Source organism: Phyllostomus discolor, chromosome 4 (genome assembly GCF_004126475.2).
Source record: "Phyllostomus discolor isolate MPI-MPIP mPhyDis1 chromosome 4, mPhyDis1.pri.v3, whole genome shotgun sequence".
Classification (NCBI taxonomy): Eukaryota; Metazoa; Chordata; class Mammalia; order Chiroptera; family Phyllostomidae; genus Phyllostomus; species Phyllostomus discolor.
In genome coordinates this window covers 104,909,024-104,936,181 of record NC_040906.2, presented here as the reverse complement: position 1 = coordinate 104,936,181, position 27,158 = coordinate 104,909,024, and the positions used below count along the sequence as shown (strand labels likewise).

General features: G+C 52.7%; 1 protein-coding gene across 1 annotated transcript; it reads left to right on the top strand.

Annotated features, from left to right (window-relative positions):
• Positions 1 to 955: 955 nt before the first annotated feature.
• On the top strand, positions 956 to 26,111 carry NOTCH4 (notch receptor 4). Its single transcript, XM_036023874.1, has 30 exons — positions 956 to 1,472; positions 2,288 to 2,369; positions 2,535 to 2,827; positions 4,390 to 4,737; positions 4,823 to 4,945; positions 5,060 to 5,296; positions 5,413 to 5,568; positions 5,863 to 6,057; positions 7,423 to 7,536; positions 8,588 to 8,701; positions 8,785 to 8,907; positions 9,678 to 9,834; positions 10,427 to 10,572; positions 10,866 to 11,018; positions 11,224 to 11,341; positions 11,578 to 11,665; positions 11,999 to 12,152; positions 12,888 to 13,072; positions 16,945 to 17,197; positions 17,450 to 17,562; positions 18,778 to 19,298; positions 19,845 to 20,234; positions 20,304 to 20,479; positions 20,981 to 21,209; positions 21,387 to 21,459; positions 21,546 to 21,684; positions 22,810 to 23,105; positions 23,337 to 23,484; positions 23,986 to 24,083; positions 24,267 to 26,111. Exons 1-30 carry the CDS (start codon positions 1,391 to 1,393, stop codon positions 24,966 to 24,968), a joined length of 6,006 nt encoding a protein of 2,001 aa, XP_035879767.1. The 5' UTR covers positions 956 to 1,390; the 3' UTR covers positions 24,969 to 26,111.
• Positions 26,112 to 27,158: the final 1,047 nt, after the last annotated feature.

Here is a 27,158-nt window from a genome sequence, read left to right as displayed (position 1 = left end):
TCTGAGTAAAATGTACCCTGGAATTATTTTTAGTATTATTTCCCTTTTTCTTTGAGTTTTAAATTATTTAAAATAAAAAAAAAATCTGACAAACCTGTAGGTTCTGGAAATGAAAAAAGAAAAAGAAGGAAAAAAGAAAAGAGAAAAAAAAATTAATGGTGCTTGCACCCTGGCCAAGTGGCTCAGTTGGTTGGAGCATCATCTTATACACCAAAAGTCTGAGGGTTCAGACTCCGGTCAGGGCACATACCTAGGTTGCAGGTTCAGTCCCCCAGTTGGGGTGTGTACTGGAGGCAACCAATCAATGTTTCTCTTTCATGTTGATCCCCCCCTCACATCAGTAAACATATTCTCAGGTGAGGATTTAAAATATTATTTTACTAGTTCTGGCAAAGTATATTCCTTGCAGAGGAAACTTGCTCAGGGCACACCAGGCTGCAGGGGGACTCCTTGTCACAGCTGCTGCCACATCTGCAGCCACCCAGACTCTCAGCCCTGTGCTAGCAGAGGAAGTCCAGGTGTGGTGACCCCAAGGTCCAGGGTTTACTCAGAAAGGTAAGATAAGTCAGGGCAATAAATTCTCTTTTGTGATTTTATTTACTCTGATTTTAAGGTCAATAACTCGCATTCCTTGCATCACAGGAACCTCTGCAGCAGAAAGAGGGAGGCACGGGGAAAGGAGAACAACCCAAATGCAGTGTTTGCTTTCAATAATCCAGACTGCAAAACTGTGCATAGAAGATGTCCTTTATTATTCATGATGGTGTTATATGTTCCCCTCCAAAGGAAGGCCAAGATTTCCCCCCAAACCAGCTGGTATCTTGCCCTTCCCCAAAAGGAGAGAAGCCCCAGCAAGTGCCAAGGTAAAGCCCAGAAGTCCCCTGGGATCCCTCTGCCAAGGGTAGTTTTAAGTTATACAAAGTTGCAGAATCTCTGAGAAGCCCCTGTAGTGACCTCCAAAAACAAGCATCCTCCCCTGGAAGAGGACTAGCAGAGCTCCCATCACCCCACACATCTGTTTCCAGGTCCTGACCTCCCAAAGCAGAGGCAGCCACCTCGCAAGTCCCATGTCTAGAAAGGAGAGAGCACATCAACAGAAGCCTGAGACTGTCTCCAGGGGCCCCACAGACCACTACTCCCCTCCCATCACCTGCCCTCTAGCCACTCTGTCCTATTCCTGGGAGCTGTCAGGGATGGAAGGCCCCTCCCTCATCCCCCTCAAAGTTCCTCCCCCCTGCTCCATCACTAGGGTGTCCAGGAGGACATTGTGTGACTCAGGAAACAGCTCAGACATGAGACTTGCAGGCAGGCCAGGAGGAGGAAGAGGGCCTGTGGGAGCAGAGGAGGCGGCTCCTGACTTAGTGAGGGCTCTGTGGGGTCGGGCTCTGGAATGCAGCCCCCTTCACTGCTGCTACTGCTGCTGCTGCTGCTGCTGCTGCTGCTGCTGCCCTGCTCTGTGGTGAAGACCAGAGGTGAGGCACGGGGTGGAAGAGGTGGGGGAACCCATCTTTCTCAGGAGGTGTCTGGTGCACTGGGGGCAGAGGACCCAGCACCGAGCTTTGAGGTGACACTGACTGGATAGAGGAGAGTCTCACTCCATTGATCGTTGATCGGGACAGCCTCTGCTGCCGGATGTGCACAGACCGAAGCTGCGGGCCTGGTGCCAGGGGGAGCCTGTGGGGGTGGATGACAGGGTGCCCACCCTCAGGGAGAACCCAGTCATCCCTGGAGCTCGGGGGCAGCAGGCTCATTTTGGAGGGGAAAAGAAACAGACTGACCACCTGGTGGGGAAAGAGATGCAAGGGGAGTAAGAGATGAAGACATGGAAAGGTCAAGGGCCTACCAAGTCCCATTCCCTGTCCAGCCGCCCCCCCACACCCCCACCCATTCCTCCATGACTCAATGCTGTGCCCTTCCGGGAGGAAATCCTTTCTCTGTCTCAGCCATTCGCCTCCCAGGAGTCCCCTCAACCCCCCTTCCTGATCCCTGTTGACTTGCTTCTGAGGATGGAGCCTGAGGCTGGAGTTGGGAGACCAATGTAAAAAACAGGAAAGAGGGGTGCGGATTAGTAGGTAAGAGGCCTGAGATCTAGAAGGCTAGGACAGGCACCATGTGGGGACTAGGAACAGGGGCGTGGAGGCTGATGGTGGTTAAGAGTGCACACACACACACACACACACACACACACGTGTGTGCAGAGCTGCTGCAGGCAGGTCCCCTGGAGCACGTGGAGAACAGGTGGAGCACTGCACTCCCACTCCCAGCTCATACCTGTCTCCATCCCTAGGGCTGCCTTGCAGGAGTTTCTCAGAACCCTGTGCCAATGGAGGAAGCTGCCTGAGCCTACCTCAGGGCCGAAACATCTGCCAGTGAGTGTGTCTGGGAGGGGGAAAGCGGGAGGGAGAGGAGGAGAGGAGAAGGGAAGGAGAAGGTGAAGGAGATGAAAGGAAACAAATGAAGGCAAAAGAGGGAGGGAGGCGGGAGAGAAGGCAACAGTGTCCAGTGATGTGAGTTTTCCTCTCCCCCTTGCCCAGGTGTGCTCCCGGCTTCCTGGGTGAGACATGCCAGTTTCCTGACCCCTGCCGGGATGCCCAGCTCTGCCAGAATGGGGGCAGCTGCCAAGCCCTGCTTCCGGCCCTCCCAGGCTCCCCCAGCACGCCCTCTCCTGTGACCACCAGCTTCCTCTGCATCTGCCCCTCTGGCTTCACTGGAGAGAGGTGCCAGGCCCAGCTCAAGGACCCCTGTTCTTCCTTCTGTTCCAAAATGGGCCACTGCCACATCCAGGCGTCAGGACTCCCACAATGCTCCTGCTTGCCTGGATGGACAGGTGAGCACTGATGGGGGTGGGGGGAGAGAAATGGCAGGAGCAGCAAGCTGGGCTGTGGGGTAGAAAAGATGACCGAGCCCCATGAGGACAGAGACCATGAGAATCAACAAGATGATTCTTGGTGACACATTTACCCAAGATTGCCAGTCACCAGCATAGTAGTACTGATGATTAAAAAGATGAAATATTTCCAAACCAGTAGGTAAACACTACTGCCATAGGTCCCTTAGGGTACCACCATGACCCTTTCCCAGCCCCCTCAAGCTCCCCTCTACCCAGCAGCTAGAGGGTTAATGTCTCCACAGCCTCAGACTCCTGGCGGTCCCATCAGATCATTAGGAAAGACCTCCGTGGAGCAGGTATGACAGGGGGTGAGGTGAGGTGGAAAGGATCTGACCCACGAAGAGGAATCAGGCAAGAGAGCAGGACCTGTGATGGGAAGGGCGTGCTACTCTGAGGAGATGGTCAGGGACAGAAACAGCTGAGAGGCCCTGGAGAGAGGAAGGGCCCAGAGCCCAGATCGGGGTGGAGGGGCTGGACCCAGCAGCAGTACATAACATAGACAAGAAAGTTCCTGAAATACAGTGACTCTGTGCGGGGCGGGCTAGAGGCAAGGCTTCTCAAACTTGCTGAGGCACAGCAATCACCTGGAATGTATTAAAAATACCAGTGCCCCATCCCAGAGAGTGATTTAGTGGGTCTAGGGGGGGCCTGTGGCACACAGATTTTTGAGCTGCCCAGGTGACGCTGAGGAAACTGGGCCTGAGACTGGGGGTGAGACTAGCACGTGTGACAAGGATGGTCACTGGCAACTTGCCAGGCCTGCGTGTCAGAGTCCGGGCTCTGGAGCAGCCTCTCCCCCGGGTCCAGTGTCAGCTCTGCCACTGACTAGTCCTGTGACCCTTCAACTGATATTGGAGCTCACTTGTCCTCAGTTGTCCCCCGGCGTGCAGACTTCAAATGGCTGTTCCAAGGGGGACCAGGGGTGCTCAGGAGGTGCTCACTTAGCCCAGCAGCTGCCACAGAGCCAGCGTGCCCTGAGTGGTGGTTGCCATGACTGCTGCCCTCGCCACTGGTGCACACAGCTGTGAGGGGAGTCTCTTATCACTGACGGATCACTACACCCACCCAAAGATTAGGAAATCAGGCCAGAGAGACCAGACTGCTGCCCAGAGGCAGACAGCCAGTTGCGGACCAGCAAGGTTCTAAGCCTCCTGCCTGCAGAGGCCTACTCCTTTCCACCCCCTGCCCCATCCCACCCCCGCCACCAAGGTCACCCCCAAAGGGACCCTGGGTCCCGCATCTTCCTAGGCAGGGCCGAAGGGCAACACCTCACCAACAACTACATGTCCTATTTTTAGCTTAGAAAATATAGTCACTCCAAATTTAACCCTCCCAAGAAAAAGCCAAAACTGAGGCGAGGGTGCTAGGACAGGGCAGATAGGGCACAGGGAGAACGGGAAGGAAATAGGAAAATTCGAGAATGCAGTGTAGTGAGAGCTGGGTGTGCTCAGGCGCTGGAATGCGTGCAGCGCTGACTGGCCCCTCTGTCCGCACCTTAGGTGAGCAGTGCCAGCTTCGGGACTTCTGCTCTGCCAACCCCTGCATGAACGGAGGGGTGTGTCTGACCACCTACCCCCAGATCCAGTGCCACTGCCCACCTGGCTTCGAGGGCCACGCCTGCGAACATGATGTCAACGAGTGTTTTCAGGACCCAGGACCCTGCCCCAAGGGCACCACCTGCCATAACACCCTGGGGTCCTTCCAATGTCTCTGCCCCACTGGGCAGGAAGATCTACGCTGTGACCTGTGGCCAGGACCCTGTCCCCCAACAGGCTGTCCCAATGGGGGCACCTGCCAGCTGGTTCCAGGGAGAGACTCCACCTTCCATCTCTGCCTCTGCCCCCCAGGTGTGTCCTCACAGGGGGCCTCCTGGAGCCCCGGCCCTGGGCAGGCGTATTGCCCCTCCCTCAGCTGATCCCATGACCCTATCAGGTCTCACAGGCCCGGGCTGTGAGGTGAATCCAGATGACTGTGTCAGGCACCAGTGTCAGAACGGGGGCACCTGCCAGGATGGGATGGGCACCTACACCTGCCTCTGCTCAGAGGCCTGGACTGGTGAGTCGTTTAGGCCTAGTTCATGGCACCAATGGCCCAGTCGGTCAGCCCCTGACCTCCCCTCCCACAGGGCCCCCAGTTCCAGCTCCAGCTCATGTCTCTGCCCTCCTGCAGGCTGGGACTGCTCGGAAGATGTGGATGAATGTGAGCCCCAGCATCCCCCTCGCTGCAGAAACGGGGGTACCTGCCAGAACTCGGCTGGTGGCTTCCACTGTGTTTGTGTAAGTGGCTGGGGAGGCACAGGCTGCAAGGAGAACCTGGATGACTGTGCTGCTGCCACCTGTGCCCCAGGATCCACCTGCATTGACCACGTGGGCTCCTTCTCCTGCCTCTGCCCACCTGGCCGCACAGGTGAGGGGCACAGGGTCCTAGGAGGTGGGACAAGGAGAGGGCCTATGAGAGAAGCAGGGGAGTAGCTGGGAGCTTCAAATGACCTCTGAGAGCCTCGCCCCACCACCATCCTGCAGGCCTCCTGTGTCACATGGAGGACATGTGCCTGAGCCAGCCATGCCACAAGGAAGCCCAGTGCAGCACCAACCCCCTGACAGGCGCCACACTCTGCCTGTGTCAGCCTGGCTACGCAGGGCCCACCTGCCACCAGGACCTGGATGAGTGCCAGATGGGTGAGGCACCCCCATATCAGATCTTCTCTGAGCCCCCAGACATCCTCTGCACAGGAGATATTGTTTTCCAAATTAAAAAATATAAACAACTCTTTTGCCCAAATCCAGATTTGACATCTACATGGTCTTCGCTCAGCCCTTCAGACCCCATTTAGTCCTTCTCCATCTTAAAGACACAGGCCTCCCCCGATATGGTCTCATCCACCACAAACAGGCCCCTACGCCCCACAGGCAGACTGGCCTTGTGGCCATCCCACCCCGGCCCCTGTGGACGCAGCTCTTCTCTCCTCCCAGCCTCACAAGGCTCTGGACCCTGTGAACACGGCGGCTCCTGCCTCAACACCCCCGGCTCCTTCGACTGCCTCTGTTCCCCTGGCTACACGGGCTCCCGCTGCGAGGCCAATCACAATGAGTGCCTGTCCCAGCCCTGCCACCCAGGCAGCACCTGCCTGGACCTGCTTGCCACCTTCCACTGCCTCTGCCCACCAGGTACCAGCTGGGTGGGGGCCCTGAGTAGAAGAGACAGGACTAGTCCTGAACCCACAGGCCATTGCCGCTCCAGAGCACAGGTAGCCTCAGGCCAGCTGAGGCCAATTACCCAGGAATGCTTCCCCTCTTCTCCTCGCCCCAGATGAGGAGGCCTCTGGCTCCTGGGAGAAGGACCACAGATGGCAGCAAGGCTGTGCACTGATCAGCTCTGGGGGTGAGCGGGAACACTCACTCCATGGTCTTTGTAGAGTATGCAGCCTGCCCCACCGTACACAGAGGCCCACCAAGGGAGACCAGAACAGCAACTGATAAACTTCATGACAACCCAGAAAGTTCTTCCTGATACAGGAACTCCCCTCTGATAATTTCTTGATAGTAAAGCCCTCGAACCCCAATTGCTTGAATTTCATGCGACAGGAAAGCCATACTGCAGGGCCGTGCCCACCTCCGCACTATCTGTAAAGAGGAAAGTCTCCCCAGGGAGGTAATGAGAGCCAACAGTATCAGGGAGTGGAATGAAACCAGAACAATAAGATAACTTACTTTGTGCTAGGTACTACCTGGGCAGCCTACACGCCTTATCTAATTCTTACAATAAGTCTATGAGGTCAGCATTGTTACTATATCCACTTTAAAAATGAGGAAACTGAAGCACAGACAGCTTAAGTGACCTGTCCAAGGTCACCCGGCTTGTAAGTGGCAGAGCCAGGATTCAAACCTGGGGCGACAGTGGTGTTAGCTAGTCTCCTACATTGCCTTTCTAAAGCTGCTCGATAATCCAAGAGACAAGGTTGTGGACATCAAGGAGCTTCAGAGGCAGGCTTCCCAGGCAGGAAGAGGGAGGGTGGCCGTGGTCCAGAGGTTAATCCAGCTTTAGCTCAGGATGAGACAGTGGACACCAGGACAAGCCTGAAGAAACAGCACAAATCTGGGAGCAACACGGCCTCCCCAGTGGCCTTCAGATGCCCCTGTTGAGGAGCCTGGTCTCCCTGTCACAGAGGCCTGCCCAAACAGAACAAGAGTGGGCCACCTCCAAGCAGAGGCCTACTTGTCTCATTTGTCCCTTGGAGACCTCCAGGCTGATCAGCCCGCCTTCTGTGCACAGAGGAATGGTACGCCCTCGCGGCCCCTGTCACCGGCCCCTGCAGGTGCCCTGCTCTCAGAGCTCTCTCACCAGAGAGAGCAGAGCCGCACCGCAGAGCAGCAGGGCTTTGTGTTCCCCTCTGCAGCCCACACGCACACAGCTCCCCGGGAGGAGCTGCCCATGGGGCGCAGGGCGCTGGGGGCAGGCTGGTTCTAGAGCCCGGGCCTCCTGGGCAGAAGCCTGGCTGGGCCTCAGCCCTCACCACCACGCCCTGTCCTCAGGCATAGAAGGGCAGTTCTGTGAGATGGAGACAGATGAGTGTGCCTCGGCCCCTTGCTTGAACCAGGCAGACTGCCTCGACCAGCTCAATGGCTTCCAGTGCGCCTGCCTGCCCGGTGAGTGCAGATTCCCCTCCAGCCTGTGCCCCCAGGCCTGAGCCTCCACAGTCCAGGCCTGAGGCCTCTTGAAGCTCTCCTGAGACTACCAAGGACTCCCCATTTCTCCAGCTGTGTTGCTCTCCAAACTCTCTTCTGTTACATCCCCCAAATCCTCCTTCCCTTGCTTACCCACCCGCCTTCATCTCTGTGTTGCCAAATCACCCCAAAACCCTCCTTTCCAGACCTATCTCAGAGTCCACTATATGCACCTCTGCTCATCGGGGTCCCAGGCTGATCTGGGCACCACCCATCGAGTACTCGGGGAGAGCTGCCAGGCCGCCTCCACTGCATCGGACACCTGTTCTCTGCTATGATAATCACTGTGTTTGTAGAATATTTCCTCTGGGCCACACGCTTGGCTCTACTTTCCAGGCATTATTTTGTTTACTCCTTTTAATCGTACCCTGAGGTCAATCCCATTATTTACCCTCTGCAGGGGAGGAAACTGGAGCCCAGAGGGGCTCCATTTATTAAGGGTCAAGTAGCTTCCCAAAGTCACCCAGCTGGCGGGCAGCTGAGCTCCACCTTCCTACATCACCCTCCCATCATCCCACCTGCCCCAGGAGTCCTCTGGGAAACCCTCCAGGTTCACCTTTCCTGGCCAGGGGAAGAGCCAGGACTGGTATTGATGGTTTTGATAAAATATATTTTCAGAATTAGTAAATATATCTAGTGATGATTTATTTATATGAAGAATAAAATCACCCAATTATGCTATGTTACATCCTGAAATTCAAATCACTATTTAAAAAGCCCTCAAATTGGCATTTTCATTGTGTAATGACACATCACAACAAAGCCCCACACCAAGCCCTTTGACCTGTGGCAACGTCACCTCTGTGTATGTAGAGAGAGGCTAAGTATCAGTGTAAACTTTTACTTTCTTCTTCAAATCCATGAAGTCATGCCTGTAAAGCTCAGTCAAACATCTGTAACAAACTCCATAATAAATGTAGAGAAAAACAGAGATGCCCCTCACCATCCATCCCACCCATGCCTGCCCCAGCAGGATTCACAGGCCCCCGATGTGAGGAGGATGTCAACGAGTGTGGCAGCTCTCCCTGTGCCAATGGCGGGCAGTGCCAGGACCGGCCTGGGTCCTTCCATTGCGAGTGTCTTCCAGGTAAACTGGGGCTCAGACATTGGAGGGAGAGTAGGGGCCAGAGGCAGACTTCCCAGACCCCTGAGCCTGCCACTGTGCCATAGGCTTTGAAGGCCCACGCTGTCAGGAGGAGGTAGACGAGTGTTTGAGTGGCCCATGCCCCACAGGCGCCAGCTGCCTTGATCTCCCAGGAGCCTTCTTTTGCCTCTGCCCCTCTGGCTTCACAGGTCAGCAGGGGAAGCCTTGTCAAAGACTGGTGGGGATAATTGAATCCTTTTGGGGTGGGGCAGTGGTCATTTGTGGGTGTTTGAGGGTTGGGATGTGAGGTTCAAATGACAACAAAACCCCTCATTCAGTGCAAAACTTGCATGACTATACAACCATGGGCTGAGGGCAGAGTTATTGTAGGGCCCAACATGATGGTTAACAAGCATTCATTAAGTGCTGACTATGCCAGACACAGACACAGCATTGAGTAAGAGCGTTGCCTCAAGTGGCTTTAAATCTTGAGCAGAAAGACCAGCAAGACTCTTGTTCACCATGGCCCAGAGAGGTGCTCTAAGAGTGGAATGCATAGGATGCTAGGAGCACAAAGGACCCACTAACCCAGACTAGAGTTTAGAAGGTTTCACGAGCTGAGTCTTAAAGAATGAGTGAGTTTGTCAAGATAGAAGGCCAGATAGCATGTTTTAGCTGCAGATACCACACATGCAAAGGTGCAGAGGGCGGAAAAGGACACCCCACTTCAGGAGCTATAGGACACCCAGAGCTTATGGTGCAATGGGGCAAAGGCGAGAAACACAGAGCTTGTAGGAAGGACCTGTCCTGCAGGACCCCATGTGCCATTCTGAGGAAGTTACACAGTATCCTGAGGCAATAGGGAATGACTGAAGGCCAAGTTCCTGAGCAGTGAGCATGTTGTATATAAGAAGTGGCCTTTAACCCCATCAAGGACATGGAGGTACCCTGTTTTCTCTCTGATCCATCTCCCCACCAGGTCAGCTCTGTGAGGTTCCCCTGTGTGCCCCCAACCTCTGCCAGCCCAAACAAAAATGCCAGCATCAGGACAAGCTCCACTGCCTCTGCCCCAGTGGAAGCCCTGGCTGTGCCCCTGCTGAGGACAACTGCACCTGCCAGCATGGGCACTGCCAGAGGTAACATCTTCCAGACCCCTTGCATTTGCATTGGCTTCTGAGTCTTCAACTAGGGCAGGAGAAGACAGCCAGCAAAGGGCAAGTCTATGGGAAATGACCAATGGGGAATAGCAAGGAGATGGGAAAGTTCTGACTGAGGTCACAGCCAATGGGAGGGCTGGATTGGTGAGTGTTATCCGGTGAGAGGATAGTTCATCAATAATGGGGGAAACAGAGGACTAGAGGGTCAGAGCAGAAAGAGCATTCGATCCCAAGGTCAATTCATCATTTGTTAGACAAATGTTTATTGAGCATCTGCTATGTGTGGATACTGTTCTAGGGTCTGGGAGAGCAGCATAGAACAAAGAAGACAAAGTGCTCTCAAGGAGCTTTCATTGTAATGAGGAAAAACAAATGGCAAACACCACAGAAGGAATATATCTATCTAGTTGGAGAGAATGAGCAGGGGGGAGGTGAACGGGGGACAACACTAAGAGCAAAAACACTGAAGAAAAGGGTCAGAGTCTCAGGGACAAAAAAATGAAGAGGTCATAGGGGTCTGACCAATGGGAAGGGAAAAAGAGAAAATCCTCTCGTTTCCCTTAATGACCAGATCCTCGTGTGTGTGTGACGTGGGTTGGACAGGACCAGAGTGTGAGGCGGCACTGGGAGGCTGCATCTCCATGCCCTGCGCCCGTGGGGGAACCTGCCACCCCCAGCCCTCTGGCTACAACTGCACATGCCCCACAGGCTACACAGGTGAGGTATTCCCTAAACTATAAACACCCTGGGCTGGCCACCCTCTAAATAAAGGGTGAGGCCAGTGGAGACAAGTGACAGAGAGCTCTCGGTCTATCACCACCAAGAAAAACTGGGCACAAGCTGCAGGGGACACAGGTGATGTGCAGAGGTGGTAAGAAAGAAAAGCTGTTGGGTAGAGGACAGTAGGGGTGGGGATGAAGGAAGGAAGGAAGGGAAAGGGAGGAAGAATAAGAGGAGAGGAGAGAAGAAAAGGAGGGTTCCCTTCCTCAGTCCTCACCTGCTTCCCTCAGGGCCCACCTGCACTGAAGAGGTGACAGCCTGTCACTCAGGACCCTGTCTCAATGGTGGCTCCTGCAGCCCCAGCCCTGGGGGCTACTCCTGCACCTGCCCTCCAAACCACACTGGGCCCCACTGCCAGACCAACACCGACCACTGTGCCTCCAGTGAGCACCCACCGTGTCCTGGGTTGGGCCTCAATACGGGCAGGGAGTGTCTGTGCTGTATTTAAACAAAAAGAAACTGAACACAGTGAGCTCAAGTTTGATGGGGGCTCGGGACTGGGGGGTTAATGTCCTGTATGTGGTATGACTGAGATGAAGGCCACGTTATAGGCAAGAAATGCAACCCCTCACAGCCTCCTCTCTCCAGTGCCATGCCTCAATGGCGGTACCTGTGTGAAAAGGCTTGGCACTTCCTCCTGTTTCTGTGCCACTGGCTTCCAGGGCCCACGCTGTGAGGAAAGGATCCATCCCAGCTGTGCAGACAGGTGAGCAGGGTGAAAATACCCTTGAAGGAAAGAAGGGGAGGAAGTCCCTCAGCCTTCCTCCCCTTTTTCTCCATGTCCTCTGGGGCCCCAGCTGACTCCCATCCCACATCCCATGTCCTTTACTTGACTTCCCTCCAGTTTCCCATCTCCCCCGTGGTTGCCTTTCCACCACATCACACTCCTTCCCCTTTATTTCCTGCTCTGTGTCCCTACTGGGTCCCATCTCTCTTGTCCAGCCCCTGTAGAAACTGGGCTACCTGCCAAGATGGGCCCCAGGGTCCCCGCTGCCTCTGCCCTGCTGGCTACACAGGAAGCAGCTGTCAGGTGAGGGGCACTAAGCCAGGTGTGCTGAGGAGAGGGGCTGGGGAGCTCTAGCGAGAGGGTCTCAAGTACTAAAAGGTGGGCAGCAGGGAAGTCTGAGCAAGGTACCCATCTGAAGAGAGGTTTGGAAGCCTAGGCATTGAGGTCTGTATGGAAGAGAAGGAGTGAAAGGGTGTCTGACCCCAGCACTGTGCTGAGCTGTGGGTGTCAAAGGGAACCAGGGAGGGGCATGGTTCAGAGGTAAGACATTTCAAGGAGCTGCAGTTGGCACAGGATCATCTCTGGGCCTGGGAACCTGATGCTGTGTCCTGCCTCATGCTCTCTCCAAACCCTCAGACTCCGATAGACATATGTGCCCAGAAGCCCTGTCCACACAACTCCCACTGCCTCCAGACTGGGCCCTCCTTCCAGTGCCTGTGCCTCCAGGGATGGACCGGGCCTCTCTGTGAAGTCCCGCTGTCCTCCTGTCAGAAGGCTGCCCTGAGCCAAGGTACCCACCCAAGGCCCGACTGGGGAGCAGATGAAGAGAAAAAAGGTGCCCTCCTCTATCCCATTGCTAAGGGAATCCGCACGTTTGGCCAAAACAACCAACCGAGGGTCGAAACAACACAGACCAACCGTAGTGACTGATTCTACAGCTCAGCACCCAGGGCATCCTCACACAGCTCAGCTCCTAGCACCACCTTCAGTGCAACCCAGGAAACACAAGCCACCCCAGTCAACAAGACTGCAGTTTCCCACAATCACCAGGGACCTAACTCAGTGCGGAGCAACTCAACTTTGTCATTATCATCATCTCAGCTAGAGTGGACCACATTTAACCCAACTACATGCAACACATTTTGGTGTGCCCCACTCATGGGATATCAAGAACCAACCCTCTTGTGAAAGAATAGCCCTTTGTTCAAATGGTTTGATATGAGAAAATGTCAGGGAAGAGATTTGTGGGGTTAGTGGTGGATGATGGGAATAACAATGAGAACAATGGTGATACAGAACTCATTCTCTGAGAAGCCTGAGAAAAGAGACCTCCATCCTGGCACAGTAGACAGGAGGGGGAACTTGATGTTTTAACCTCTTCCCTGTCAGGAGGTACTGACTCCTCAGGTCTCCACCTCCCGAGGAATGCTAGTAGTCCCCACAGGCCTCTCTGTTCAGTGTCTGGGAACTGAGCATCCCTCCACCCCACTTAGCTTTATTGTTCCATGTTTGTCTCTCCCCCCAGGCACTGAAGTCTCTTTCCTGTGCCAGAATGGAGGCCTCTGCATTAACAGTGGCCCCTCCTACTTCTGTCGCTGTCCCACTGGATTCCAAGGCAATGTGTGCCAGGACAGGGTGAACCCATGCCAGTCCAGGCCCTGCCAACATGGGGCCACCTGTGTGGCCCAGCCCAATGGGTATCTGTGCCAGGTAAGCAGGTCTAGAAGAGAGTGAATGGGTAAGAGTGACAAAGGTGGGCTGGATATGGGAAAAAGTACTCAGGGGGCAGGGAGGGAGGCAGTGTCATATCCATTTCCCTTTACTTTACCCCACACACCCAGCCAGCCACCAAGTCGTTGCCATTTTACCTCCTAAATATTTCTCAACTCATATCCTTGTCCCTTCACCCTTTGTCCACTGCCTTAGTCCAGGCCTTTCTTGCATTCCACCTGGACACCTGCATCAGCCTCCCATTGTCCCTGCCTCCACACTTGTCCTCCTAGAGGTTCAGCCTTTACTCTGCTACCAGCGTGCTCTGTTGGAAGCGTTGAGCTGACTGGTCACTCCCCCTTCTTAAAACCCTTCAGCGGCTGCCCACATCTTTCACAGGGAAGTCCAGGACCCTGCAAGACCCAGCCCTGCCTGCCTCTCAGGCCTCATGCCTCCTCATCCCACCCTGCTAGTTTCTGCTCCAGCAACACGAAACTGCTGCAGGCTCCCCTGCACAACCCACTCTGGCTTCCTGATGACCCTCCCCACCCCTCTTCCACTGGATGTTGCCCAGGAGTTGCCTTCCTCAGGAAGATGTCCTGAACTTCCCTCCAGGCTGGGTTCGGGCCTCTCCTTGGATTGAGTCACTGAGCAAGAGAGGCAGAGCTGAGATTCCAGTCTGAGCTGCCTGATTTCTGTATTCAGAACCACAAGTCTGGGTAGAAGGCACCATGCACTTAACCTAACCTTAACTTCTTTGTGAGCATTTTCACGCACATACAAATCCGGGTACTGATTAGTAGGAACCCCCACACACCTGTTACTCAGCTTTACTTCTTCTTTTATGAAAATCCCTCCAGAAGTTTCCAAAACACTCCCCCCACCTGCTTCTTCCAGCCCTCAGGCCACTTTGTTTTTTGGCTTGTTTTTTTTTTAATAATTGAGTAGGGCTTTTTTTTCTTTTTCTTTTCTTTGATTTTATTGATTATGCTATTACAGTTGTCCCATTTCCTCCCTTCATTCCCCTCTACCCTGCACACCCCCTCCCACCCACATTCCCCCTTTTAGTTCATGCCCATGTGTCATATTTATAAGTTCTTTAGCTTCTACATTTCCCATATTATTCTTGCCCTCCCCCTATTTTCTACCTACAATCTATGCTACTTATTCTCTGTACCTTTCCCCCTCTCTCCTCCCACTCCCCTGTTGCTAACCCTCCATGTGATCTCCATTTCTGTGGTACTGCTCCTGCTCTAGTTGTTTGCTTAGTTTGTTTTTGGTTTTGTTTTAGGTGTGGTTGTTAATAATTGTGAGTTTGCTGTCATTTTACTGTACATGTTTTTTATCTTTTTTTCTTAGGTAAGTCCCTTTAACATTTCATATAATAAGGGCTTGGTGATAATGAACTCCTTTAACTTGACCTTATCTGAGAAGCACTTTATCTGCCCTTCCATTCCAAATGATAGCTTTGCTGGAGAGAGTAATCTTGGATATAGGTCCTTGCCTGTCATGACTTGGAATACTTCTTTCCAGCCTCTTCTTGCTTATAAGATCTCTTTTGAGAAATCAGCTGAGAGTCTGATGGGAACTCCTTTGTAGTTAACTGTCTCCTTATCTCTTGCTGCTTCTAGAATTCTCTCCTTCATTTTAATCTTGGGTAATGTAATTATGATGTGCCTTGGTCTGTTCCTTGGATCCAACTTCTTTGGGACTCTGTGAGTTTCCTGGAAGTCTATTTCCTTTGCCAGATTGGGGAAGATCGCCTTCATTATTTGTTCAAATAACTTCTCCACTTGTTGCTCTTCCTCTTCTCCTTCTGGTACCCCTATAATCCAGATGTTGGAACATTTAAAGATGTCCTGGAGGTTCCTAAGCCTCTCATCATTTTTTTGAACACTTGTTTCTTCACTCTTTTCTGGTTGAATGTTTCTTTCTTCCTTCTGGTCCACTCCATTGATTTGAGTCCCAGTTTTCTTCCTATCACTATTGGTTCCCTGTGCATTTTTCTTCATTTCATTTAGTGTAGCCTTCATTTTTTCATCTAATTTGCAACCAAAATCAACCAGTTCTGTGAGCATCCTGCTCACCAGTGCTTTGAACTGTGCATCTGATAGGTTGGCTATCTTTTTGTTGCTTAAAAGTATTTGCTCTAAAGCTTTGATCTGTCTTCCGTTTGGGCCTTTTTTTTTTGTCTTGTCGTACCTGTTATATCTAAGGGGCAGAGCCTTAAGTGTACACCAGGGTGGGTCAGCCCAGTAGCTGGGTTGTGACGCTCTGTGGGGGAGGGGTCCAAGAGGGAACAATGGCACTTGCTCCACTGTCTCTTGGATTTCAGTCCCTTCTGTCACTTCCCACAAGCAAATTGGGCCTGTCTGGTACTGATTCCTGGTCAGGTGGGCTTGTGTACGTTCTAGGATCCTGTGGGTCTCTCCAACAAACTCTCCTGTGAGGCTGGGAGTCTCTGCCTGTGCCTCAACCCCCACAGGTGTTTTTAATTGGTGTTTTAAGGCTTTATTTCCTGGAGCTGGGGCCCTGGGCTATGCAGTCTGTCTTACTCCCCAGCTTTGCCTGGTTTGTCTGCATGAGAATATGGGACCGCTGGGTCAGCCCACGGTCTGCCTGCCTGCCTACCACCAGGTGTCCGTCAGCGCTGTTGTGCGCCAGGGTCCGCAAGCCACCTTTTTTTTTTTTTTTTTTTGCTGTGACCCCTCTCCACCCGGCGCCCAACTCCACCCCTCCGACCGCACTGAATGAATGTGTCTAACTCCTTGGTTGTTGGACTTCCATACAGTTCAATTTTCTGTCAGTTCTGGTTGTTGGTGTTTTTGTTGCTAAATTTTTGTTGTCCATAATTTGGTTGTGCAAGGAGGCACAGTGTGTCTACCTATGCCTCTATCTTGGCCAGAAGTTAGTAGTTTCTTTTTATGTACTGATTTTTAGAGACAGAGGAAAGGAAAGAGAGAAACATTGATTTAGTTGGTTCTTGTATGTGCCTTGACCAGGGATCAAAACCATAACCTTGGTGTATCAGGACAACGCTCTCACCAATACAGCTTCTAGCCAGGGCTCCGGCCACTTCTTTGTGAATGCCTTTTTCTCCACCTTTCTGAAGCCTTCCTGGTATTTCCTTCTTGCATGCTCACCTTCCTCTTGCAGGAACTCAGCACATGGCACAGACCTCATCAGTGACTCTCCTCCGGCAGAGGGATATGAAACAATCAGAAAATGGTTAAGGGCATCGGTTATGGAGTCGTAGAGTTGCACTGAACCCCAGCTCTGCCACCTACTAGCTGTGTGACATGTACACATCACTTAATCTTTCAAGGAAGTAGTTTCCATTTCTGTGAAGTGAGAATTAAATAAGATAATCCAGATAGAGGGTTTTTAGGAGGGCTTTATGGGGTTGTGCATATAAATCATGCAAGAAGTGCTAGCTGTCTCTTCTGGTTGCCTGGAAACTTCATGGAAGCAGGGATGAGTTCTGGTTTTCTCTGTATTCCTACTGCGTAAAATGGTGGATGGCACAAAGTAGGCATTCAATAAATGCCTATCAATTAATAAAGCCTGACACAGCCTGGTGGGTGTGCGGGTGGGGAGAGAAGTTGTACCAAAAATGGAGCTATGTTTAGTAGTAGTGTGTCCTAAAGATTGTTTGGGACTGGAGTGGTGGCAGGTTAAGTTGTGTGTTATTGAACAATTGTGTGTCTTGTGGGGTTTATATGGGTGAAGCTAAATGTGGCTGTGATGGCTGGTGAGCTGAGTGACGCCGTGGCGCCGGAAGGTCAGGTCTGGGCAGGCTGTCTGGAGCTGGGTGCCCTGTAGTGCTGGGATGGGCTCTCTTCCTGGTTCCCCATCTGACTTTTTGCCCGCAGTGTGCCCCAGGCTACAGTGGACAGAACTGTTCAAAGGAACCCGATGCTTGTCAATCCCAGCCCTGTCACAACCGTGGGACCTGCACCCCAAAACCTGGAGGCTTCCACTGTGCCTGCCCTCCAGGCTTTGTGGGTCTGCACTGCGAGGGGTTTGTGAGTGAGTGTCTGGACCAGCGCTGCCACCCCAAAGGCACTGCAGCCTGCCACTCTCTAGCCAATGCCTTCTACTGCCAGTGTCTGCCTGGACACACAGGTGAGGCTTGGGATGGGGCTGAGGTAGGATGTAGGCATCTCTGTGGCACAGCTGAGCTGACCGTGAAAACCCAGACAATCCCCTCCTTCAAGTCAGCCTAGTCATCTTGTCCAGCCCCACACCCTAGCCCAGAGAACATGCCCCAGGATGCCTTTGCCTCTGCAGCTAGTGCTGGGCCATCTCCTAGGAACGAGCTAGGAAGAAGGCAGTGACCAAAGCAGTGTGTGACATTGAATCCCATCCCCACCACAGGCCCATGGTGTGAAGTGGAGATAGACCCCTGCCAGAGCCAGCCCTGCTCCCATGGAGGGTCTTGTGAGGCCACAGCAGGACCACCCCCAGGTTTCACCTGCCACTGCCACAAGGTGAGTGACTGCAAAGCTGCCTTCTCCATTGCCCTCAACACTGACACCAGGTACGAAAGTCTGAGCTCAGATCCTAGAAGGAAGCCTGGGAGCACTGGTGGGAATTATTGGAGAAAGCCATCCCTTGTTCACAGAGGTGAGCGCCTCTCAGAAGCAGACGGGGGGAGGGGGTGGGGCGGCAGGAATCTGGTGGTAGCACAAACAGCATTTTCAGAAATCATGGGCACGCCCAAGGGAAGGCCCCCAAGGTCAAGCTGGGTGACCCTGGGTAAGTTCTTAGTTATTTTAACTGTGTGTATACATGTGTATGCACATGTGCTATGGGCCTCGGATGCATACAGTTGGGCTAATTGTTTTTAAGATTTTATTTTTAGAGAGAGGGGAGGGAAGGAGAAAGAAAGGAGAAACATCAATGTGTGGTTGCCTCTTTCGCACCCCCCACTGGGGGCCTGGCCCGCAACCCAGGCATGTGCCCTGACTGGAAATCGAACACCAGCCAGGACCAATTGGATTAATTTTAAGCCTTGTTTCATGATACACTAACATCATTGTTTTGTGCATGACCTTCTTTTATTATTTTTACAATATAACACCCTAAATCAAACCCAAGAATTACAAGATTAATAACTTACATATACTTAGGTCCTCTGTCCTGTTTCCCTACCAGAGAAAGAATAAGTATATAATTCCATTTCTAAAGATTAAGATAAGCCCTGGCTGGCATAGGTCAGTGGATTGAGCACAGGCTGGGAACCAAAGTGTCCCAGGTTCAATTCCCAGCCAGGGTACATTCCTGGGTTGCAGGCCATAACCCCCAGCAACCGCACATTGATGTTTTTCTCTCTATCTCCCTCCCTTCCCTCCCTAAAAATAAATAAATAAAATCTTTAAAAAAAAAGATTAAGATAAGATTAGTTCAATTAACATTCCTCTATTAACTGCTTAGTGTGCCAGGACTTGCCTTGCGATGCTACAGTCCACCCGGGTTGTGGCACACAGCCGTGGCTCACCCACTTTCACCACTATGTAATGTTCCTAAGTGACAAAAACATGGGACATGGTTTCAGCATCTATAAAATGATTAACTTGAAGTTCTCTGAGGCCCTTTCCTGATGTGAGACTCCAGGTCCCTTTGTTATCTTAACCCAGGAGCTTGCTTAGGGCAAGTGGGAAGAATAATGCAAGGTCCTTCCCCAACATCTTTTCTCTCTGCAGGGTTTTGAAGGCCCCACCTGCAGCCACAGAGCCCCCTCCTGTGGCCTCCACCACTGCCACCACGGTGGCCTGTGCCTGCCCTCCCCCAGGTCTGGCACCCCACCCCGCTGTGCCTGCCTCAATGGCTACAGGGGCCCTGACTGCCTGGCCCCACCTGCTCCAGGCTGCGGCCCTCCTTCTCCTTGCTTCCACAATGGCAGCTGCTCAGAGACCTCCAAGCTGGGGGGCCCAAGCTTTCGATGCTCCTGCCCTCCCAGCTCCCTAGGGCCCCGGTGTCAGAGCCCCAGAGCAAAAGGGTGTGAAGGCAGAGGTGGAGATGGAGCCTGTGACACTGGCTGCAGTGGCCCAGAAGGAAACTGGGATGGAGGGGACTGTTCCCTGGGGGTCCTGGACCCCTGGAAGGGCTGCCCTTCCCACTCCCGCTGCTGGCTTCTCTTCCGGGATGGGCAGTGCCACCCACAGTGTGACTCTGAAGAATGTTTGTTTGATGGCTATGACTGTCAGACTCCTCCAGCCTGCACGTAAGCCTGGAACCCTAAGTTGGGGTGGGGTGGCACAGCGAGGGCGGGAGAGATATAGATGCCTCTGAGTTACAGTGTGACCACAGCCTCAAGCTCCAGGCAGTTTCCACCCTTGTAACCATTGCTAAGAAGGGGTAGAAGGCCCTAGACTCCAACCCGGGGGGGACGGGGAGGGGGGCAGCATCAATTTAATGCAGGACCAAGAATAGGCACTACCTCTGCCTGGGCTCCTTGCTGAGAGCTCTAGCTTCAAGCCCCTAAAGCCCTGCTGCCATAGAGTATCAACCTGCACCCCTGACAGAAAAGGGCTTGGGCTCTCCTTCAGGGAGACAGGAGGGCTTCGGAAGGTAGGAAACCAGGGTGTCAGTAGACATCAGGGTATCTGGGCTACCTACCATCCAGGGCTTGATTAAGCCCCCTTTCTCTGGAGCTGCCCCTGCTCAGCAACCAGTGCCCTACAGGCTGTGGAATATCAAGAATCCTCTCTGGGATGGAGGGAATTGGGTTGCTTTGGGGGTCCTGAGTCCCCCTCTACTCACTCCACAGTCCAGCCTATGACCACTTCTGCCATGATCACTTCCACAATGGGCACTGCGAGAAAGGCTGCAACACTCCAGAATGTGGCTGGGATGGGGGAGACTGCAGGCCCCCCGAAGAAGATGGGAATTCCAAGTGGGGGCCCACCCTGGCCCTGCTGGTGGTGCTGAGCCCCCCAGCCCTGGACCAGCAGCTGCTTTCCCTGGCCCGGGTACTGTCCCTGACTCTGAGGGTGGGGCTCTGGGTAAGGAAGGATAGTGACGGCAGGGACATGGTGTACCCCTATCCTGGGGCCCAGGCCGAACAGGAGCTAGGAGGAATCCCAGACCCCTCTCATCAGGAGACAGGAACTGCTCGAGCACAGCCTGTGGGCAAGGAGACAGACTCCCTCAGTGCAGGGTAAGTAGGCGAAAGGAAGGGAGCCAGGGAGGGTCCAACACAAGGGTCTCTGAGGTGCCTCCCCTGCAGGTTTGTGGTGGTGATGGGTGTGGATTTGTCTCACTGTGGCCCTGACCACCCTGCATCCCGCTGTCCCTGGGACCCTGGGCTCCTGCTCCGCTTCCTTGCTGCCATGGCTGCAGTGGAGGCCCTGGAGCCCCTACTCCCAGGACCACTGCTGGCTGCCCACCCTCGTGCAGGCACTGGTAGGTGACCTCATCCCTTCCCCTGACTTTGCTCCCAGGCCAGCTTTCATGCCAGCAACCAGCTATGGAGGTCGAATGAAATGGGATCACTGGGTCTCAGGTGCTCTCGGTGGGGACTTACCCTTGTGAACCTCTCTTTCTCTAACTGGGTCTCCTCATGGCCCACTCCTGGTTTTCCTAAGGACTTTATCCTAACCTCTATCATAGATGTACAAACCTCAGGCTTTGGTCCATCCTCTCTACTAGATAGAGAGCACCCAATCAATCCTGTACCTGTTCAGAGCTCAAGGAAGAATAGGAACTTTTACACCACACTCACTACGCCATGCTGTGCTCTAAGTGCTTCACAGTACTAACTCCTTTTATCCTCCCAACACCACCACTGAGAAGGTGCTATTGATGCTCCTATTTTACAGATGAAGAAACCAAGGCCCAAAGCTCTCACAGTAGTACCCCATCTCACCTAGAATGGCCTCTGTTTGACTATCTCTCTTCCACCAGTGCCCCCTGCCAACCAGCTTCCCTGGCCTGTGCTGTGCTCACTGGGGGCTGGGGTGTTTCTCCTGGCCCTCGGGGCTCTTCTGGTCCTCCAGCTCATCCGGCGGCAGCGGCGGCAGCACCGAGAGCATGGGGCCCTCTGGCTGCCCCCTGGGTTCACTCAAAGGCCTCGGACTCAGACAGCTCCCCACCAACGCCGGCCCCCACTGGGCGAGGACAGCATCAGCCTCAAGTGAGATGAGGAAGAACTGGGCCTCAGGGGGGGGACTCTTGCCTCTGAAGATATTTATGATTATGGGCAATAGGAGATGCCATTACAGAAGTTGAAAACAGGAAGGGGAAAGGTGTAGCAAGGCTACTGGAAACCTTGTGGACCCTGCAGGTCTTCTACCCACCCACCCTCTTCCAGGTCACTGAAACTAGAGGCAGAAGCTGATGAGGACAGAGTTGTGGAGCGCTCAGTCCCTGAGAAAGAAGAGGAGGTAGGCCTGGTGAAAGCACTGAAGCAGATGAAAGGGTTGAAGGGGCAAGTCAACCTTCCTTCACTGATTGTTTTTCTGATCCCAAGGCTGAAGAAAAGGCCTCACCCCCCAAGTGCCAGCTCTGGTCTCTGAGTGGTGACTGTCAGGAGCTCCCCGAGGCAGCCATGCTGACTTCTCCCCAGAAATCTGAGATGGACATACCTGATGTGGATACCCATGGACCTGGTATGTGAGCCAACCCAGACCAAAAAAATCCCTTTGACCCTTAGAATCAGAAAATCTTTTGCTATCAGACCTGGAGGGCAAATGTTAGAGTTAATGCCTTAGAATGGTGATTTTCAAAGTGTGGTTCCAGGACAAAAGAATCAGTATAACCAGGGAAACTGTCAGAAATTCTCGGGCCCCAATTGGTGTGGCTTAGTTGGTTGGGCGTCATCCCACAAAGTGAAAGGTCACCAGTTTAATTCCCAGTCAGGGCACTTGCCTGGGTTGTAGGTTTGATCCCCCATTGGGGCAAGAGGCAACTGATCAATGTTTCTCTCTCACATTGATGTTTCTCTCCCTTCCCCTCTAAAAATAGACTTTAGGGAGTGAGAAAGAGAGGGAGAGAAACATCAATCAGTTGCCTCCTGCACATGATCCAATGGGGGACTGGCCCACAATCCGGGAATGTGCCCTGACCAGGAATCAAATCAGCAACCTTTCATTTTGCAGCATCATGCTCAACCAATTCAGCCACACTAGTCAGATCAATAAATAATTTTTTAAAAAAGGGAAAGAAACCCTGGCTGGCGTAGCTCAGTGGATTGAGTGCGGGCTGCGAACCAGTGTCACAGGTTTGATTCCCAGTCAGGGCACATACCTGGGTTGCAGGCCACGGCACCCAGCAACCGCACATTGATGTTTCTCTCTCTCTCTTTCTACCTCCCTTCTCTCTCTAAAAATGGATGAATAAAATCTTTAAAAAAAGGGGGAGGAGAGGGAGAATGAGAAAGGGAGAAAAACAGAAAGGGAAAGGAAAGAAATAAGCACTCTCAGGCTCCACTCTAGAGCTCCTGATTCAGATATTGGGGAATCGTTGCACAAAGTCCCCCAGGTGAGTCTAATCAGACTCAAGTTTGAGAACCACTGCCCTAGAATGTTAGAGAATTAAGGCCTGCTGATTCCTTTTAGAAATGAAGAAACTGAAGCCCAGAGACTAGAAATCACCTGACTAAAGCCACACAAAATCAAGAGCCAGAGTTGGGCTTCCTGACACCTCAGGCTATGATTCTTCCTGAGCCTCCATGTTCTCCACCCTCTTTATGTCCTTTTTATTGATGTCTCCCATTCCTTGTCTCCCACCCACAGATGGGGTGACACCCCTGATGTCAGCAATCTACTCTGGGGGAGTACAGTCCAGGACCTTCCAGGGGGCATGGCAAGAAAGCTCTGAGTCCTGGGCTCCTCTGTTAGATGGGGGGAACTGTCCCCAGGCTCATACTGTGGGGACTGGGGAGACCCCTCTGCACCTGGCTGCCCGATTTTCCCAGCCAACTGCTGTCTGCCGCCTCCTTGAGACTGGAGCCGACCCCAACCAGCCAGACAGAGCAGGGCGCACCCCCCTTCACACTGCTGTGGCTGCTGATGCGAGGGAAGTCTGCCAGGTCAGTGCACACTGGAGTCGCTGAAGAGAACAGGGAGCCAATTTGGAATCAAAGCTGGGCAAAAGCATTCTCTGGGGTTTGGCAAAGAGGAAGGTGATATGAGATGGGGACCTGAAAGAGAAACAAGAACAGATGGCTGAATATGGGTTGGGGGGTGGCTAACAGCGTGAGGGCCCTGAGCTAGTAGCCCAGGACATACCAGGGGTCACTGGCCCTGTCTGGTCCCCCCAGCTTCTACTCCGCAGCAGACAGACCACAGTGGATGCCAGGACAGAGGATGGAACCACGGCGCTGATGCTGGCTGCCAGGCTGGCAGTGGAGGACCTGGTCGAAGAACTGATTGCAGCCCAAGCAGATGTAGGAGCCAGAGATAAATGGGGTATGTATCTGGGGGTGGGGGTGCTGATGAGCTATAGAAAAGTTAAGCAGATGGGATGTGAGGTAAAACGTAAAAAAAAAAAAGGGAACAGCAGAGGAGCAACTGGAGGCTGGGGGATTCCCTCCCACCCTGTTGTCAGTGTGGTAAATCTACTATGCGGTAACAGAATGGAGCATGTGTCTTCCCCCATCATCTTCAACGATACACACCATCCTAGCCCACTGTAAAATAGGATAGGGAGACAGTGTCGGTGAGAAAAGGGAGGGCTCTCCCGGTCCCAACAACCCCAGAACAATGCCCCATTGTCCAGTCCGCACACCGGTGACGTCACCAGGCACAATTCCTGCCGGTCGGGTCACCCGGACAACGCTTCGACGTTTGAGGAACCCGAAACCCCATGGACCCGAATAGCCCTTCCCCCAAGACCAGAATCTTTGGGAAAAGGGTACCCAGGTGTCTGACCCCACATTCAGGGTGACAACCTCCCATGTTGTTCCCCAGGAAAAACCGCTCTGCACTGGGCAGCCGCCGTGAACAACGCCCGAGCCGCCCGCTCCCTTCTCCAAGCCGGAGCCGATAAAGACGCCCAGGACCGCAGGGTTAGAGCAAGTGGAAGCCTCCCTACAAAAAAAGAAAGGGGGTGCGGGAGAGGTGGAAAGCTCGGGAACTCCCCCAAACCAGAGGGGAAAGGGATCGGCAGTCAAGTAGGTGGAGTCCTGAAGGGCCAGTCCTGTGGGTGTGGCCTTCCCTGACCCAGCTCCTGGCCGTTTCCTCGCACGCAGGAGCAGACGCCACTGTTTCTGGCGGCGCGAGAAGGGGCGGTGGAGGTAGTCCAGCTGCTGCTAGGGCTGGGGGCAGCCAGAGAACTGCGGGATCAGACTGGACTAACGCCCGCGGACATCGCCCGCCAGCGCAACCACTGGGATCTGCTGACATTGCTTCAAGGGGCGGGGCCACCGCGGATGCGTCACAAGGCCACGCCTAGCCGCCGGGGGAGAGCCTTCGCGCGTGCGCGGACCGCGTTGGGAAGTCTGCCGCCAAGCGGGGACAGGGCTCTGCTGCGCAGCTGGACGCTGTCAGCCGGAGCAGTCCCGCGCGGGCGCGGAGCAAGTCTGCAAAACCCGACTTTGTCGGTAGACTTGGCCGCGCATGGGGGCGGGGTCTATTCGCAATGCCAAAGCCAATCGAAAGGAGAATCGGGAGAAGGTCCGCCCTGTGGCGGGAGGTTTTCCGCAGGCCTGCGTGGGCCGCGGCCCAACCCTGCTGTAGTGCACGGAAGATCCCGGAGCGAGGGTGTGGCCTCAGCTGACTGGCCCTGCGACTGGGTGGCCCTAGGAGCCTGTGGTCCCTCTTCCAACACTCCGATTCCGCCTTCTTGCCTCACTCTGTCCCGAGATAGGGGATCTCGAGTTGCCAGAGGTTCCCCCATCCTACCGAGTAATAACCTTAAATGCAGTAAGCGAAGGTCAAAAGTAGAAGGCTAATAGAACTTTCATTCTAAAAGTGAGTACCCAGTGACCATCTGGAAGTTCTCCAGATTTTAAAGTTCTCTAAGCCCCGAAAGTAGATGGTTGGGAATATAGCGTCCCTCCCAAAATGAGTGTATGCCCACTCACAACCGTCATCTTCCACGTGGAGAAGATGAAGCCCCACAAAGGGTTCCAGGTGCTGAGATGAAGTAGGCCCAGTCCCTCCCCCAGAAAGTAAGAGTGAGGGGCTACAGGAGGGTAGGGTGGAGTGGGCCATGTACCCTGAACTGGAACCAAGAGCTACAGATAAATAAGATGTAAATGTTCTTTCCTATCTGTCTTTGGTTCCCAAAGGCAGCCTTTAGATCACTCCCACTACCTACAAACAGCTGACAAATATTTATTACGTGCCTGCTGTGTGTCAGGCATTGCAGGTGCTGGGTGGGGGGGAGTGTCAAGGGCCACTCCAGCTGAAGAATCCTTGCATTCTCACTACCATTCAACAAATCACTGCAGGGATGAAGCACCACTCTTCTAGCCACTGCTGTCTCTATTTAAGAACCCCAAATCTGCCACAAGATAACACTCATGTAGTGTTACCCACTTGTTAAGGGTTGGGGAGTGCAATGGAAAAAATACTTTGGGGAGTGACTGCATAGCCTTTTCAGAATTTTGTTTTCCAAGTTCTATTTAGATGGAGACTTTCAGTCTAGTTTAAGAACAAGAATAAGATTTGAAGGTCCTATGTTAATTTAGGGTATCTGAAAGCAAGAGTCTATAGTAGTCCAAGGAGAAGCCACACAGTAGACGCTTTTTCTTCCAACAGCATTTAGTTATAGCCACTTAGGAGACTCCCACGGGCCCAAGTTAGCTAGAGGAAGTTAGAACATTTCAAACAACCCACATTTCAGCAATGTAGCTACACCTCTTTCATGGTGGTGATGAACCTGAGACATGAAGGCTTGAAGCATTTTGAAATCTAATATTGTACAAGCATACCTCACTTTTATTGTGCTTCACTTTGCTGTGCTTCACAGATGTTTCATTAACATTGAAATCATATTAAAGTCATTGAAAACAAAGACCTAGCAACAAAAAGATTGTGACTCACTGAAGGTTCAAGTGATGGTTAGCATTTCTTAGCAATAAAGTATTTTTTAAAATAAGCATCTGCATTTTTTAAGATTTTTAAAAGATTTTATATATTTATTTCTAGAGAGGGAAGGGAGGGAGAGAGAGAGAGAGAAACATCAATGTGCGGTTGCTGGGGGCTGTGGCCCACAACCCAGGCATGTGCCCTGACTGGGAATCGAACCTGCGATGCTTTGGTTCTCAGCCCACACTCAATCCACTGAGCTACGCCAGCCAAAGCGCAGTAAAGTATTTTTAACTAAGGTGTTTATTTTTTTGTTCATTGTTTTTAAGACAATACTATTGCACACTTAATAGACTACAGTATAGTTGTGAACACACACACTGGGAAACCAAAACGTGTCATTTTATTGTGATAAGCACTTTATTATGGTCTGGAACCAAACCCACACTACTTTTATGACACCTTGTAATAACTACCATTTATTGGGCATTCACTATGCCCAATGCTTTGTCACATTTCACCCTCACATCAACTATTAGGTCTACTGAATCTCTATTTTACTCTTAGAAACTGAGGCCCAGATTTTATTTGGTCAAGATTGCAAGGCATTAAGTGGCAGAATCAGAGCTCTTCATCACATTCCATGTTTGAAGTCGCTCAGCTATAAACACCCAACTATGACAGGCGTCCATGTAGAGGTCCCAAATGTGTGTTGTGCTTCCACCTTGGTGCCAGCCACCCTGATCAGCAAGATCAAAGACCAAGCCAATGAGGAGGTCCTCTCTCGTTCATTTCTATATCCCTCATTCATGACCAGAGAAAATGTTCCCCTGACCCACACCTCACATTTGGTGCATATCTTGTCTGCTGAATAGACCAAGCACCTAGAAGGCAGAGTTAACTATTCGGCACATTTACTGGACACTCACTGTGTGTTGGACCCAGTACTAAGGGTATATGTATACCTCTGATGGTCTGACAACCTTGGATCTGACTCCTGCTTCCCACTGGGACCATGCCTGTCCTATTCCCAATAAGGCTGGGAAGCAGGGAAGACAGAATCCTATGTCAGGGTCCATCTCAAGGAGAGATGGGACCTGGGGGTTAGG

Bases quoted from the DNA above. Each gene is read 5' to 3' on its own strand.
- NOTCH4 (XM_036023874.1), top strand. From the start codon at position 1,391: ATGCAGCCCCCTTCACTGCTGCTACTGCTGCTGCTGCTGCTGCTGCTG. The intron at 17,198-17,449 runs GTGAGGCTTGGG...TCCCCACCACAG, and splicing joins GTGTCTGCCTGGACACACAG to GCCCATGGTGTGAAGTGGAG. The intron at 20,235-20,303 runs GTAAGTAGGCGA...CCTCCCCTGCAG, and splicing joins ACAGACTCCCTCAGTGCAGG to GTTTGTGGTGGTGATGGGTG.